The sequence below is a fragment of the Mastomys coucha genome, chromosome X (genome assembly GCF_008632895.1).
Source record: "Mastomys coucha isolate ucsf_1 chromosome X, UCSF_Mcou_1, whole genome shotgun sequence".
Taxonomy (NCBI): domain Eukaryota; kingdom Metazoa; phylum Chordata; class Mammalia; order Rodentia; family Muridae; genus Mastomys; species Mastomys coucha.
Genome location: NC_045030.1, coordinates 2,269,907 through 2,283,905, shown reverse-complemented (window position 1 = coordinate 2,283,905; position 13,999 = coordinate 2,269,907). Strand labels below are relative to the sequence as shown.

Genomic DNA, 13,999 nt, shown 5'->3' with positions numbered 1-13,999 from the left:
AAGGCCCTTCTGATACTCAACCTACTGCAAAAAGGAATGCAGATATAGTTCAGTGGTGGGGTCCTTGCCTAACAGATGTGTGTCCCCAGGCTCTACTCCAACACTGTACGAAAAGAAAAATAATCGTCATATGAATCCATCCCACTATGTTTGCTAATCTACTATAGTTCATCCACCTGAGATCTACCTTCCTGACAACATTCAGGGCCTGCACTCAACATACATATACAATGAAATAACCACCAAGTACCTAGAACCGTGTGACACAGAAGGGAGATTTTAGACTTGTTTGTTTGTGGTTGTACCTAGAGACTGAGCTACACATCTAGTATAAGTCTTTTAGACATCCTAAGTCCTTAATGGTCCATTTCCCACCCAAATATCTTTTTCTCAGTCCTAGATACATTAAGAAGCTGCCCCTTACCTAACAATGAATAATGTCTTTTTTTGAATCTTTCTTTCTTCTCAAAAGAGTCTCAGCTGGGCAGTGGTGGTGCACGCTACACAGAGAAACCCTGTCTCAACACCCCCCCCCCCCAAAAAAAAAGTCTGTGGAGCCTGGGCTGGTACACGCGGAAAATAGAGGCTGATGTTAGATGTCTTTGCTACCATTCTCTCTCTACCTTAGAGTTTATTTTTATGTGAATGAGTGTGCATGTATGTGTACATATGTTTGCATGTATGATTGTGAACCACATGTGTGCATTGCCCCAAGAGGCTAGAAGAGGATGTCAGGTCCCCTGGAACTAGGGCTACAAATGTGAGCCAACATGTGGTTGCTGGAAATAGAGTCCTCTGGAAGAGCAGCCAATGCTTTTGACAGTTGACCCATCTCTCAAGCCCTACCTTATTTTATTTTTTAAGGTTTAAAAAAAAATACGTGCATACATGTGTCTGAATACATATGTGAGCAATGTGGTACAGGTACTAGGAGCTGAATTCAGCCTCTGGGAACCACCTCTCCAGCTTTCTCCACCTTTTCTTTCCTCCTCCCACCCTCTCTCTGAGACAGGTTTCTCTGAAGGTAGCACTTGCTGTCCTAGAACTAGATCTACATGTACTCTGTCTGCCTCTGCTTCCCAAGTGCTAGGATCAAAGGCATGTGCCATCACTGCCTGGCTCCACCTTTTGTTTGTGACAGGGCTGGATCTTTGAGCTAGATTGGCTGGTAAGTGAGCCCACAGGACTGCCAATCTCCAATCACCTGCCTGTCCACTGTCTCCCTGTCCCTGAACTCACAAAGATGAGCTGGGATTAGATTCATGCTACCTTGCCTCATTTTGATGGGGGTTCTTGGCTTAAACCAGATCTTCACTCATGTATAGCAAGCATTTTACCCATGAAGCCATCTTCCCAGCCACTAATGATGTGTGTGTGTGTGTGTGTGTGTGTGTGTGTGTGTGTGTGTGTGTGTGTGTGTATGTAAGCTGGGATTGAACCTATGGCCCTGAACAAGCTAGGCAAATGCTCTATAGCCGATCTACATTTCCAGTACTTTATTTGTGTTGTGTGTGAGGCATGTGTGTGAGTGTGGGCATGCACATTCCATGGTACAATCGTGGAAGTCAAAGGACAACTTAGAGGCTGAGGTCATTTCTCTTCGTCCATCACGGCCTCTGATAGAGCTGTTCTCAGGCTGCCATGGCAAGAGCTTTTATCTTGCCCATCTTATTTTTTTTTTTTTATTTATTTTATTTTTCGAGACAGGGTTTCTCTGTGTTTCCCTGGCTGTCCTGGAACTCACTCTGTAGACCAGGCTGGCCTCAAACTCAGAAATCTGCCTGCCTCTGCCTCCCAAGTGCTGGGATTAAAGGCGTGTGCCACCACTGCCCAGCCATCTTATGTTTTCTTTTGAGACTGGGTCTTACAAAGTTGACTGGCCTAGTGTTGAACTTACGATCTTCCTGTCTGAGCTTCTCAGGTAGCCAGGGTTATAGGCCTACAGGTCTGGCTTTGCTTTTCTGTCCTTTGGTGGCTTGGGGAATTTTTGTTTGTTTTATTTTGAGCCAGGGTCTTGCTTTAGCCCAGGAAGCCTTGGAACTTATGATCCTTCTGCCTCCCATGTGCTAGACTTACAGGTTTAAATCACCATACCCAGCTTTATTGTTTATTTTTTCATGTATGATTTCTTATTATACTTGCTTTTTCGAGATAGAATTCCAGATAATTCAGGCTGTCCCTGAACGTACTTTGTAGCCAAAGATGATCTTGAACTGTAGATTCTTCTGCCTCAGATTATAGGCATTTATTTATCACAACTGGTTTATGTGGTGGTGGTTATCAAAGCCAAAGCTTATATATATGTTAGGCAAGCACTCTGTCATTAAGCCACACCCCCAATTCTAGGCATTATACTTTTATTTACTTACTGCTTTCTCTTTCATGTTTTCAAATGGAGCATTAACATGTTGCTCAAGATAACCTTGAATTCATAGAATTAACTGCTCTTCTGCATAAGCATATTGAAGAGCTGCAGTAACAAATACATGACATAGCCAGGGATTGGGGGAGTGCACATATTTAATCCCAGCACGTGGGAGGCAGAGGCAGGTCAGCCTGGTCTACAGAATAAGTTCCAGGATAGCCAGGGCTACACAGAAAAACCCTGCCTTGAAAAACAAACAAACAAACAAATACACAACACTATACCCAGCTAGTACAATAAAGGTGCAGATATGTAATAGCTAGATTAGCAGTGAGCAGCTAGCCAGTGATACTGTTTTATGACAGTGTGACCAAGAGTTGAGAATTGTGAACCTAGGTAATGTACAGAAGCACATATTTATTATTTTATCATTCTTTCTGAGTATGTGGGTGTGTAATGGGATCCTCCATATTACAAAGTTTTTCTTTTCTTTTTTTTTTTTTTGAGATAGTCACATGTAGCCAAGGCTAACCTTGAACTTATGCTATCTTGAGCTCCTGATCTTTATGCTTCCCCCTTCCAAGCGCTGTTATTAAATCTTTGAATCATTATGGGTCTTCTGTTGCCTTGTGGGGAGACTATCTCACTAGCGTAGTTCTCAGGTATAAGGAACATACAAGAGGGGATGCAACTTCCCACAGCTGCAGTGGTCAGGAAGCTTAAATGCTCTTACCTACTCCCCAAGCATTTTCACACACACCAGTATACTCTCCCAGCAAGCCTTTCAGGTGTGCTTACACCTTTAACTTAGGGAGTCCCACCAACCAACCCCCCAACCCCATTAGTGACTCATACCCCTCTTTTGTGCGAAGAGCAGCAGGAGACAGGTGAGACCTTTGAGCACTTCGGCCATGACCACAGCAGTGGTAGCAAAGAAGCGGTCCCCAGGCAGTGTTCGAGCATAGCGGATGCTGAGGATGAGAGAGGCATTCTGGACCACCAGCACAGCTAAGGATATATACTTGAGGCGCCGGTGAGCTGCAGAGAGTGGAAAGAACATAGGAGGATGGAGTCAGAGGCTGCTGGAGTATGGCCACCCACCTCTTTCCTCTTCTCTCAATCAAAAACCTTCTGGCTCTTGGGACTTCTTCTGCCTGCCCATCCTGACTCAAGGAGAGTCTGATCTGTACCAATTTCCACACCCTCAGCTACTGGCAAAAAGGGGCAAGACAGGAAGAAGTGACCCCAGTCTGACTAGCTCTTAATCTGAAATCCTTAAGTGTGAGAAAATGACCAGGGCAGGCTCTGGACACACATCATTGCTTCTTCTCCATTCCTGCAGGAGCCACTCATTCTCAGACAGCATTCCCAATTTTTTTTTTTGTTGTTGTTTGTTTGTTTTGTTTTTCAAGACAGGGTTTCTCTGTATAGCTCTGGTTGTCCTAGAACTCACTCTGTAGACCAGGCTGGCCTCGAACTCAGAAATCCGCCTGCCTCTGCCTCCCAAGTGCTGGGATTAAAGGTATGCGCCACCACCGCTTGGACCCAATATTTATTGAATACTTACAGTATGCCTATCACTGTACTAAGGATTTACACAGATTCTTTGATTTGTGCAGGACTAGGAAAAAGTCCATTTTGTTGATAAGCAAATTGAGGATTTATATGAAGTGATGCTTCTAGTTGCAGGACTGTCCCATAAGTGAAATCACGTTGCAATATAATGAGTGGGACAATTGTTTAAGATGTCCACCTCCTGAGGCTTGTTCTATTTTTCCATCCCATATGATTACCCCAATAATCTGATTAATCACATATGGAAATATTTCCCTACTGCATATGGTTTGTCCTCCGTTTGCTGTGCACCCTTCTCCCAGCCAATGAATTCTTCTTTGTTCTACCCACACTTACAATGAGCTCTCTCTGCCATATAGAAGCACTTGGCACCCTCAGAATGTTCTTTTTGACCTATAAGGAAGGAACTTTCCCACCTCAACACAAATAGAACTATCTCCATTTGGAAAGAACATCCCCAGAACATTCTCTCCATGTAATGAAGGACAGCTTCATGCTCAAAATGGATCCACTAGTCATACAAGGATGTGCCCCACCCTGACAATTTATAAGGTCCCTTTATAAGGATAAAGCCACCACCCTAAGAGTCGTATAAGGAAAAACTTCTATAAGGAAAAACTCTCACCCCCACAATCGTCTCTCACTTCCACAATTAAGGATTACCACCCCCTTCCGAACATTAGCAATGTTCTTAGCCTTCTCAAAACGAAATTCCCCACACATTCACAATGGTCTTTATTTGCAAATGCAGGACCCCAGCCACAGTCACTCACAGAATGACCGATTCCTACCCGCAACATACAATGGTCCATTCTCTCCTTCCTTTTTCCCACCACGCACGCACACATACACTAACACGTAAGTCCGTTCACACGAGATGAGCTGTCACTTCAGTCTAGGTTCATTCGACCCTCAAGAATCCCGACTTCCGCCCAGGCAACGCCTCTACTTCAGGCCACCTCACCCGCTGTAGTGGATCCAGGTTCCAACGTGCCCCCGGACACGGCCCCTGCCCCGGCCGCAGCGGTAGATCCGCCAACCCCAACCGCTGCCATGTTGGTATCTGCCCGTCCCGTCCCCTCGGCAACAGCAGGCTACTTCCGTATCCATCACGTCCGTTTCCGGACCTCCAGTGTGAGGGGGCGTGGCATTAGCTAGGACGTGGGGGCGGGGATGTCAGGAGGTGCTCTTATCCTGTTCCCAGCTTGATTCTAAAATGGTGGTTTCGAGTTCCTAGATTCCATCAAAACAGGAGACCAGGGCGCCACAGTCCGTCTCCCGCAGCCTTTACGCGAGTCTTATTTGCACGCTCGTGACTCGAGGCCCGACCCCCATCTCCAGTTCGCCTGCCTCACTGACCCTGACTGTCAGTAACTACCAGTCCAAAGAGTCCTAGGGTTTCATTGGTTCAGTTGCTCCGCCATCTCGACTTCTTATTGGAAACCCCAGATAGCACCACCCTTCTCACATCAGGATCAGTTCTATTCCCTTCCCAGCCAGGTCCCGCCCTCTACGGGCCAGAGGCCAACCGAGAGGAACGGGACTTTCGAGAAGGCGGGACTAGTGAACCAGAGCTGACAGGGATTGTGACCATACTAGAAGAAAATGAGGGGCAGACTTTAGGATAATTATCAGGATTAGAGAAACTAAAGGTGAGTTGAGGAAAATGTAAAGGAGAAGCGTAAAAGATAGGGACAAAATTAAATGGTTAAAAGCTAGACAGAAAGTGCTAGAAAGATTCTAGTTGGAGCCTGGGATTTAGCTCGGAATTTCTGTGCAAGCAAATCTCCAAGTTTGGGGTTACAATGGGCCTCAAAAAACCCTACCCTCCAGCGGGGCGGTGGTGGTGCACGCCTTTAATCCCAGCACTTGGGAGGCAGAGACAGGAGGGGATTTCTGTGTTCGATGCCAGCCTGGTCTACAGAGTGAGTTCCAGGACAGCCAGGGCTATACAGAGAAACCCTGTCTCAAAAATACAAAAAAAGACCCCACCCCCACCCCAAAAAACCAAAACCAAACAAACAAAAAAACAGTCAGATAGGCTCTACTGTGGTTTTTTTTTCCAGATTTTTCCCCCTTCAGCCACCTCCTAAACTCAGCATCTAGTAGATGCTCCACTAATGCCTACCTCTATAAATGGTCATCCACTTGTGACTTCATTATTTATTAAATAGGTTTCCACACATGGCTTTTTAAATAATCCAGGCAGGGGGAGAAGGGACAGGAGGGCAAACTCGCTGCTCTCCACCTCCAGTACAGAATTATTTACATTTCAACCACTGGACAATCCTGGCTCAGGAGGAGGCAGCAAAAGTTGGAGAGGGGGGACCCCAGGAGAACAACAGTAAGACTTATTCCTCCAGCTCATCCCCCCAAAACCATCCATCCCATCCTAGTCTCTGGTGGTGTCCGGTGATGTCCATCTCCCATTCCTTCCCAAATTATGGAAGTAAGGTTCTTCTCACCAGAATAAGAGCACTTGGGATAACAGTAGGGTCCCCTCACCAAACAAAGGAAGAAACAAAAAAAGAAAAAGAAAGAAAAGAAAGCACTGGGATACTAATTAATTAATGGGGCATTACCTCCCCAGAATAATCATTTCTGGGCTAAGGCAGGCAAGCAGCAACTGAATGAGATCCCAGGGTAAGGCCCTTTTGCTAAAGAGCTGCTGGGGGTGGGGGTAATTTTAAGGAAAGCACCCTTGCCCAAGTGAGAGCATTTGAACTAAGTGTCTAAGTTTGTGGTAGTATAGGAGGTGCCAGTGTAGGGACTACAATGTCAGAATTAAGAATCTTAGGGTCCAGAAGGGAAGGAATCCAACCAAATAAACATTCTTAACAGAACAACAAGTAACTCCCCCTCCCAAATTAGGGACCACAGGTTCTGGGAGGAGAGCTCCTTCCCAGAATAGGGATAGGAACTGGGCAGACTTGGCTATCATCTTCTGATCCCTGATCCCTATTCCCTGACCTTAGTAATACTGGATTTTTAACAACCTGTATAACCAGGTCAACAGATGTCCATCTATCCCTGTAGCATGACCATGGGATTCCAACCAGACAGCCCGGCTAGGTCTAGGGAAGCAGGGACCAGGGCAAGGGGGTGGGGCTTCCTTTGGAGGGGTTGATGGGTTTTTCTTCAGCTGGTGTTTTCATCCAGGGATCCAGCAGAATCTCCTCCAGTGAGGGTCGGGAGCAGGGTTTAGGGGCCAGGCACCGGCGGATTAGGGCACAGCAATCTGTGGGATCAAGAAGCACAGGTGAGATAAGCAGTCAGCAAGGGGTACACAGACTTGGAAAAAATGAAGCCAGTTTGGCTGGCGTGAGTGACAGGCCTTACCTGGGGAGACATGAGCAGGGAAATGCAGCTCAGCCTCCAGAATCTCCTGGTCTCTCTCGAAGGGAATGTCCCCACAGACCATGTCATAGAGTAGGACACCTAGTGACCAGACGGTAGCTGGAAGGGCATGGTACTGGTGTCGCGAGATCCACTCTGGAGGACTATACACCCTTGTCCCTGCACACAAGCCAAGGATTAGATCCTCATCTGGTGATGCCCTTCCTCAACCCCTGTGTCCCCTAGAAGTCCAAACTGTAAATTAAAAGGAGGGTATCCACTGGCTAGATTATACTTATACTTCAAGTTTAACAGCAGAGTCCTGGCAGCAGCAAAACAGCTTTAAGGGAGTACTTCAAAATTAACAGTAAGATCATTTCACCAAAACCAAACAAACAAAACGCTCAACAACAAAACCCCACCCTACTCCCACGCTAAAAAAATAAAAGCCCAGAAGGTTAAGAAACGTGTAAGATGGACTTTATTGGGGACCTAGGCTTGAGAATGCAGTATTAGAAATCAAGAACCTTAAAGTGTATGACATGAGTCAAATATTTGTTACAAGGATAACTCAATCGTAAGCTCAAAAGCCAGAATTAATGATTAAAACTGTAGGGAAGAAGGCTTACCATCAAAGTCTGTGTACGGCTCATCATGAAGCAGGGCACCAGAACCAAAATCAATGAGTTTAATAGAACCCCGGCACAGGTCTATCAGGATATTCTCATCCTTGATATCACGATGGACAACTCCACGGGCGTGGCAGTGCTGGACAGCTGCCACTACTTGGGTAAAGAAGCTGCGGCTACAGCTTTCACCCAGCGGCCCCTTCTCTGTGATGTAGTCGAAGAGATCCTGAGCAGGCATAGGCCGCTCAAGGACCAGCATGAAGCCTTCTGGTGTCTCAAACCAGTCAAGCAGGCGTATCACACCTGGATGGCCATTGCCTTCACCCACCTTCCACAGCAGTGCAACCTCAAGTGGGCAGGTGACTGAGTCTGACTGGGGGTGGGAAGTAAAAAGAAAGAAGAAAAAGGCAAGTGTTAAGTCTGTGGCCCTGTTGTCCACATAGCAAAATTTATTTTCAAAGCACTAATTTTGGTTGGGCTCCTCTTCCTAGACCCTAGCACCCTCTTAAAGGTTCAAGTCCACCAGAGAGTTAAATGAGTGGAGACCATACACATCTGGCATGTAGTCGGTCAGTAAATATTTGGATAAATAGAAGTGTTCTCATCTGTTTTGAAGTGGAGGGGGTTTGAGACAGAACCTCTATATAGACCAGGCTGGACTGGAACTCAAGTGATCCACCTGACCCTACCTCCAGAGGATTAAAGTGTGCACCACCATGCCTGGCCTTCAAAATAATGTAAGTCCCTCTTCATAATTTTACCTATCTTGTTCATCAAGATCTACATCAGGACGGGTTTTTATGCACACTAGATACTCAATAAGTATTTGTAAATGGAAGTACTTTACAGCAAAGAGGGGCTAGCATGGAACTAAATACTATTAAATTAATACTATTAATAGATTAATACTATTGTATAAGTGTTGGTTAGTTTTCTTTACTAGCATATCTCAAGATCAGTAGTCCTTAGTAACAGAGCAGAACTCAGGCTGTTAAGACAGAGAGCAGTTAGAAGGGATCGAGTATATATTGAATTGTAAGAAATGATGTCGTACTTTGCAAAGTGCCTATAAATTAAACCACTGCAGAAGTGTCCTCTGTTTTTTTCAATTTTTGTCTCAAACGAGACAGAATCTTGCCATGTAGCCCAAGCCGGCCTCAAATTCACTGAAATCTAGTGACCCAGCCTCTTGAACATTGGGATTACAGGTGTGCACCACAAACCCTGGCTTTCATTTGTCCAAAACGGCTTACACTGATTAATTGCAAAGGACCTGGCACAGAGTAAACATTTAACGAATGCTGTCTTGTCATTCTCACTTATCAACCAGCATTAGTCAATAATGGTCCCTGCCCCAGACCTGAACAGGCAGCGACTGCCAAGAGTCATGTGCCTCAGACGGGGTCCTTTACAGGCCCCCCTAACGTGCACAGTCGCAGTCAGTTTTTCTCACGAAGACGCAAAATCGGCTACTGCGCAGGTTCACCCTCCCTCTCAGTCCACGGGCCGGCACAGACTACCTGAAGGGTCCACCAGGGGGAGCTCTCTTACCTACAATTTGCCCAGACCCGCCCTGATGTCCGTTAGCGTTCTCTGGGTGGCAGGAGAGAAGCAGCCAGCATCACCATGACAACCAGTGACCTAGGCCCCTCCTTCCCCACCAGCAAGTCCTGTGAAAAGCCCCAAAAAGCAGTGTTTGGAAGAAGGATGAGAAAGGAGAGTTTGAGAAGAGAATCCAGGGTTCTGGGGGAATTGTGGTGAAATCAGAACTATCACACGAAGACAGGAATCACAGGCTGGTGGGGTTTTCACGGTTTCAGGGCCCAGGGAGTCATATGTCCCCTAGAAAAAAAGCAGTGCGTGCGTTCGGTGATGGAGTCTATGGGTCATGACGTACACCAAAGACACTCACCACGGTGGACCAGCCTAGCACACGGTTCCGGGAGATTACTTTGATGGCCACCTAGAAAAAAGGCTGAGATAAGGGGGCAGCAGGTGATCCCAGACTCTTCCCAATCTAGACCCTCTTCCCAATTCCAGTCTCTCCACCCGGGTATTCCTAGTTGCCATACAAATCACACCCATCAGAGCTCAGATGCCCATCCAGCATTTAAATCCTCAGAAGCAAGTTCACCTAAACATCTTTAGGTCTGGGCTCTTATTAGGAAAGCATCAAGACCCCCTGAAATCCAGAACGGAGTTGTAGTAGATTTTTTTTTTCCTTTTGCTTTCTCTCTCTCCCACTGTCTTTCTACATGCCCCCCCACCCCCACGCCGAGATGTTGGTTATTGAACTCAGTGCTTGTGAATGGTGGACAAATAATCTACCACTGACCCATATCCCCAGATTGGAATTCTAAGTTTTTTGACGTCGCATGCCCTCTTCCATCATCCTCTCATCTCCAGGACACAACAACTCTGTATATGGATTGTTGTCCTCACGACTCCACACTTAACACCTACTTTTAAAACATCCCCACCATCTCAAGACACACACGCCAATTCCATGGATCTTGGGGTCCAGTCCTGAAGACCTGCCCCCTCCCTAGTCGAAAACGCCAGTCTTCTAAAATTCTTGCCCTGAATCCTGCCCACCCCCATACCCACCTGGACTGCAGTCACACGCACGCACTCACACTCATAGCAACCCTGCTCCTTATGATTCTACTACACATTTGCAGGCGCAGGCTCCCTACTGGAGTACCCCACCACCATCCTTCGCCAAAACACCTGACCCTCCCAGAACCCCTTGTAGGGGATACCTGACGTCTATCCGTGACGCGGTGTCCCGCGAAGACGGTGCCAAAGCCTCCCTTACCCAGGAGGGGGCCAAGTCGGTATTCGGCCTCGAAGGCTGCCCGATCCTTGCCTCCTACGCAAGCGGAGGCGAGGGAGTCAGGGTGGCGGTGTACTCTGATCCCAGCCATGACTCGCCCCCACACCAGCACCCATCATTCCAGTCCACCCAACCTGCTTGTGACAGAGGAGGCTACGCTCACCTGGAGGCTGCGTGGGGGTCACAGGGGGCGAAGGAAGCCCCTGCAGAGGCTTGGTCAACATGGAGGAGGTGCTGCGTATATTGAGCCCGCTGAATCCGCTGAGCCCGCAGGGCGTGGATGCCCGGGGCAGAGCGGCCGGAGAGCCAGGGCTGGGGGGCGCCAGGGTGGAAGGCAGGGAATCTGGCGGCCCGGAAGCGCCTGCAGACGGCGCAGCGTTAAGATTCGTCGCGCGCGCCAGCCCCAACGCTACTGAGCCGGGGCACGCGCCTCCCGGGAGAGTCGCCCTGCGCGACAGACCCGCCCACCTGGCTTTGATCAATCCGGACGCGGCACCTGCTGTACCCCAGCCAATCCGAGCCAGTCCTTATTTGCATGCCACCCTCAACGTTTCAAGTGCCCCTTATGCAAAATACAAGCCAGGTTCTTCCGCGGAGGCAGGGCCTGTATGCAAATGTAGGATGCGCGCGCGTGCGCGCACACAGACAGACAGACACACAGACACGCACGCTCGAACAGGTTCTGGGAATCCCTTTGCGACAACTGCGTTTGTTTTGGTCGTTGGTGTGGTGAGGTGTGTGTACACACTTTAAAAAAAAAAAAAAAGGGCAGCCTCCTTTCCTAGGACGCAGGTTTGCTGCCGCCATCGCCTTTGCTGCCTTGGGATCAGTGAGGAGACGACGACAAACCAGCTTTTAAAAATCAGAGCCTGGAACTAGACAGGATCCTGTCATGGGCGCTTCTCACCCAAGATCAGGCAGCCTTTGCTTCAAAACTGTAATCTCACAGAAGAGCTGGCCCACTCTTCAGGGAAGGATAACATTCTTTATCATCATCAAAAGGAAGGGATGCCTAGGAGACAATGGCGGTTTGGCACCTGTAGGGTGCTTTTTTTGCTGCCATTATCCTACACAAACCTGGCTAGACTTGGCTCTGTCACCCAGTCTGGGTCTAGAATCTATAATGGCAGGACTTAGTTTTTGTGGGAACTACAACTTCCTTGTAAAAGTGCTAGGGACTGAAAGGCTGAAGAAATGGTACAACTGCCTCAGCCACATCTGTATAAGTATCTAGAGGGCCCCGAGTCCAGGAAGACAGCCACACAACTCCAAAGACACGCAGAAATCTAGGCATTGTAGAGTACATGTGAAGTACTTGTATGCTGGGTCAGGACCATCAAGAATCCGAGGTCAGACTGGGCAACATAGTGAGAATATATTTTAAAAGCAAAAGGTCTTCAGGTAAGTCTGCTGACCTCAGGGCCCACGTGGGGAAATGACTTCTATAAGTTGTTTGTTTGTTTGTTTGTTTTTTGGTTTTTTGAGACAGGGTTTCTCTGTGTAGCCCTGGCTGTCCTGGAACTCACTCTGTAGACCAGGCTGGCCTCCAACTCAGAAATCTGCCGGCTTCTGCCTCCCAAATGCTGGGATTAAAGGCGTGAGCCACCACTGCCCTGTAAATTGTTTTCTAATCTCCAATAGTGTGGGGAACTCACATATCCACACATATACCAAGGGGTGGGGGGCTTCCATTAAAGACACAGTCAGATAGTCAGATACATTCAAGTAGACTTGTCCTAACCTAGGTGTACATGAAGATATGCTCAGAAAATAATATCCCAGAAACATTCAGTGATATGACTTTACTTGTACAGTCCTATGGGGCCACTTAATACCATATGTCCCCATCAGAAACTGACAACCTTGTCAGAAGCACACCAGTATCACCAGATAGGTACATTCACAGAAATATTTGTGCTGCCCCAGAAATGAAAGCCCCAGAATCTGTCACAAGAATATACAGTTGTTCCACATACATACACGCACTGCTGCAAAGCAGGCACGTAGTCATCTATGTGCTCCAAATCACCACATAATCAAAGCAACAAAAAATGGACCCAATCACATGCACACACTATCAGACACTCGGCTTATCACTGAAATTATCCAGACAAACTACAGATGTACTATCACTGACAAACCCACGCAAACATGCACTTCTTCCTCTCAGATACCAGACACAAACTGTCATAGGCAGAGTCCCACACTCAGTCACCATCTGACACACCTGGAAACAAGCCTCATCAGAAGCAGGCACATACACACTCAAGCAGAGACACTGGAATTCAGAGAAACTGGTAGACTCGACTCACTGTAGTCACAGGCACAGACAATACACACAATGCAGGAAAGTTACACATAATCTCCCTTATTCAGCCAACATTCCTAGGTGTCTTCCTCTGCACCTGCCAGGCCTTAGTGGAGGGGTAGATCTTAAGACACGCACAAACAAGATAAGTAAGCATCACAGCCCCAGCCCAGAAGTTTATTTATAGTACAGTTATTGGGAATAGTCGTAGACAGACGGGAGAGTGCCAATGGGATCACACAGGGTTTGCTCAGGTGATCCCTCTGTCTTAAAAGACAAATAAGGATGGTTGCTGAAGATAGGGTTAGGGCAAATTGCAAGTAAAAGCCAAGAGTAGCAAGAGGCAGGCTGAGGCCAAATGGTACAAACTTACAAAATACGGTAATACCCCCACCCCTAAAGTCTGGTAATAACCCCAACATTTGTGCTCTAAGAGTGTACCAGGTACTGTTCCCAGTAGTACATTACTGACCATACACATTCTCTGTCAATACTCACAAATCAGAGAGCATGAGGTAGCAGACATTAATGACCCCTGTAGTTGCAGATGGGACTCTTTAAACTCAAAGAGCGCCCAAAGCCATACAGCTAGACAAGGCAGGTAGATTTTAAATTGATCAACCCTCTTGGCATGCTCATGCTTGACCACGTATTTCAGATATCCTGCAGATATCCTATTGGGCAAGCCATACCCTCACCTGTAGGGCCACCCTATACAGCCTTCTGAAAGGATCCCACTGAGGCACCGGGGAGGGGGGATAATACTGTTGTGAGAAAACCTGAGGGCCAGCCAACCTTCTCAAGCTGGGCTTTACAAACCCCAGAAGGGGTAGAGACAGAGGTGTCAACAGACCTGAGGAACAAACAACAAAAAAGGATTTAGCCATTTCATCTTCCAACTTCTAAAACCCAGTTGGGCAAGGGCCACTTCTGGTCACTGAACTAGTGTA

At 47.3% G+C, this 13,999-nt stretch overlaps 2 protein-coding genes across 4 annotated transcripts in view; both read right to left on the bottom strand.

Moving 5' to 3' along the window:
* The window catches only part of Slc35a2 (solute carrier family 35 member A2), a 10,974-nt gene extending 5,366 nt beyond the window's left edge, over nt 1-5,608 (bottom strand). Inside the window, exons 1-2 of one of the 2 annotated variants that reach the window (XM_031391028.1) lie at nt 4,905-5,608; nt 3,221-3,403 (exon numbers count right to left, since the gene is read on the bottom strand). In XM_031391028.1, the coding sequence (XP_031246888.1) occupies nt 3,221-3,403; nt 4,905-4,995 (274 nt within the window). In that variant the 5' untranslated portion in view covers nt 4,996-5,608. The remainder of the gene's footprint in view (nt 1-3,220; nt 3,404-4,904) is intronic. The other variant, XM_031391079.1, reaches the window with a different exon arrangement.
* A 480-nt stretch (nt 5,609-6,088) lies between these two features.
* Pim2 (Pim-2 proto-oncogene, serine/threonine kinase) lies at nt 6,089-11,233 on the bottom strand. 2 transcript variants are annotated; one of them, XM_031390944.1, is made up of 6 exons: nt 10,905-11,233; nt 10,668-10,777; nt 9,818-9,868; nt 7,906-8,278; nt 7,280-7,456; nt 6,089-7,178 (listed from the first exon to the last, which is right to left on the bottom strand). In XM_031390944.1, exons 1-6 carry the CDS (start codon nt 10,963-10,965, stop codon nt 7,015-7,017), a joined length of 936 nt encoding a protein of 311 aa, XP_031246804.1. In that variant the 5' UTR covers nt 10,966-11,233; the 3' UTR covers nt 6,089-7,014. The 2 variants fall into 2 exon arrangements, with proteins under 2 accessions (XP_031246804.1, XP_031246799.1); XM_031390939.1 differs by lacking the exon at nt 9,818-9,868 and having other exon boundaries at nt 10,905-11,089.
* Nucleotides 11,234-13,999: the final 2,766 nt, after the last annotated feature.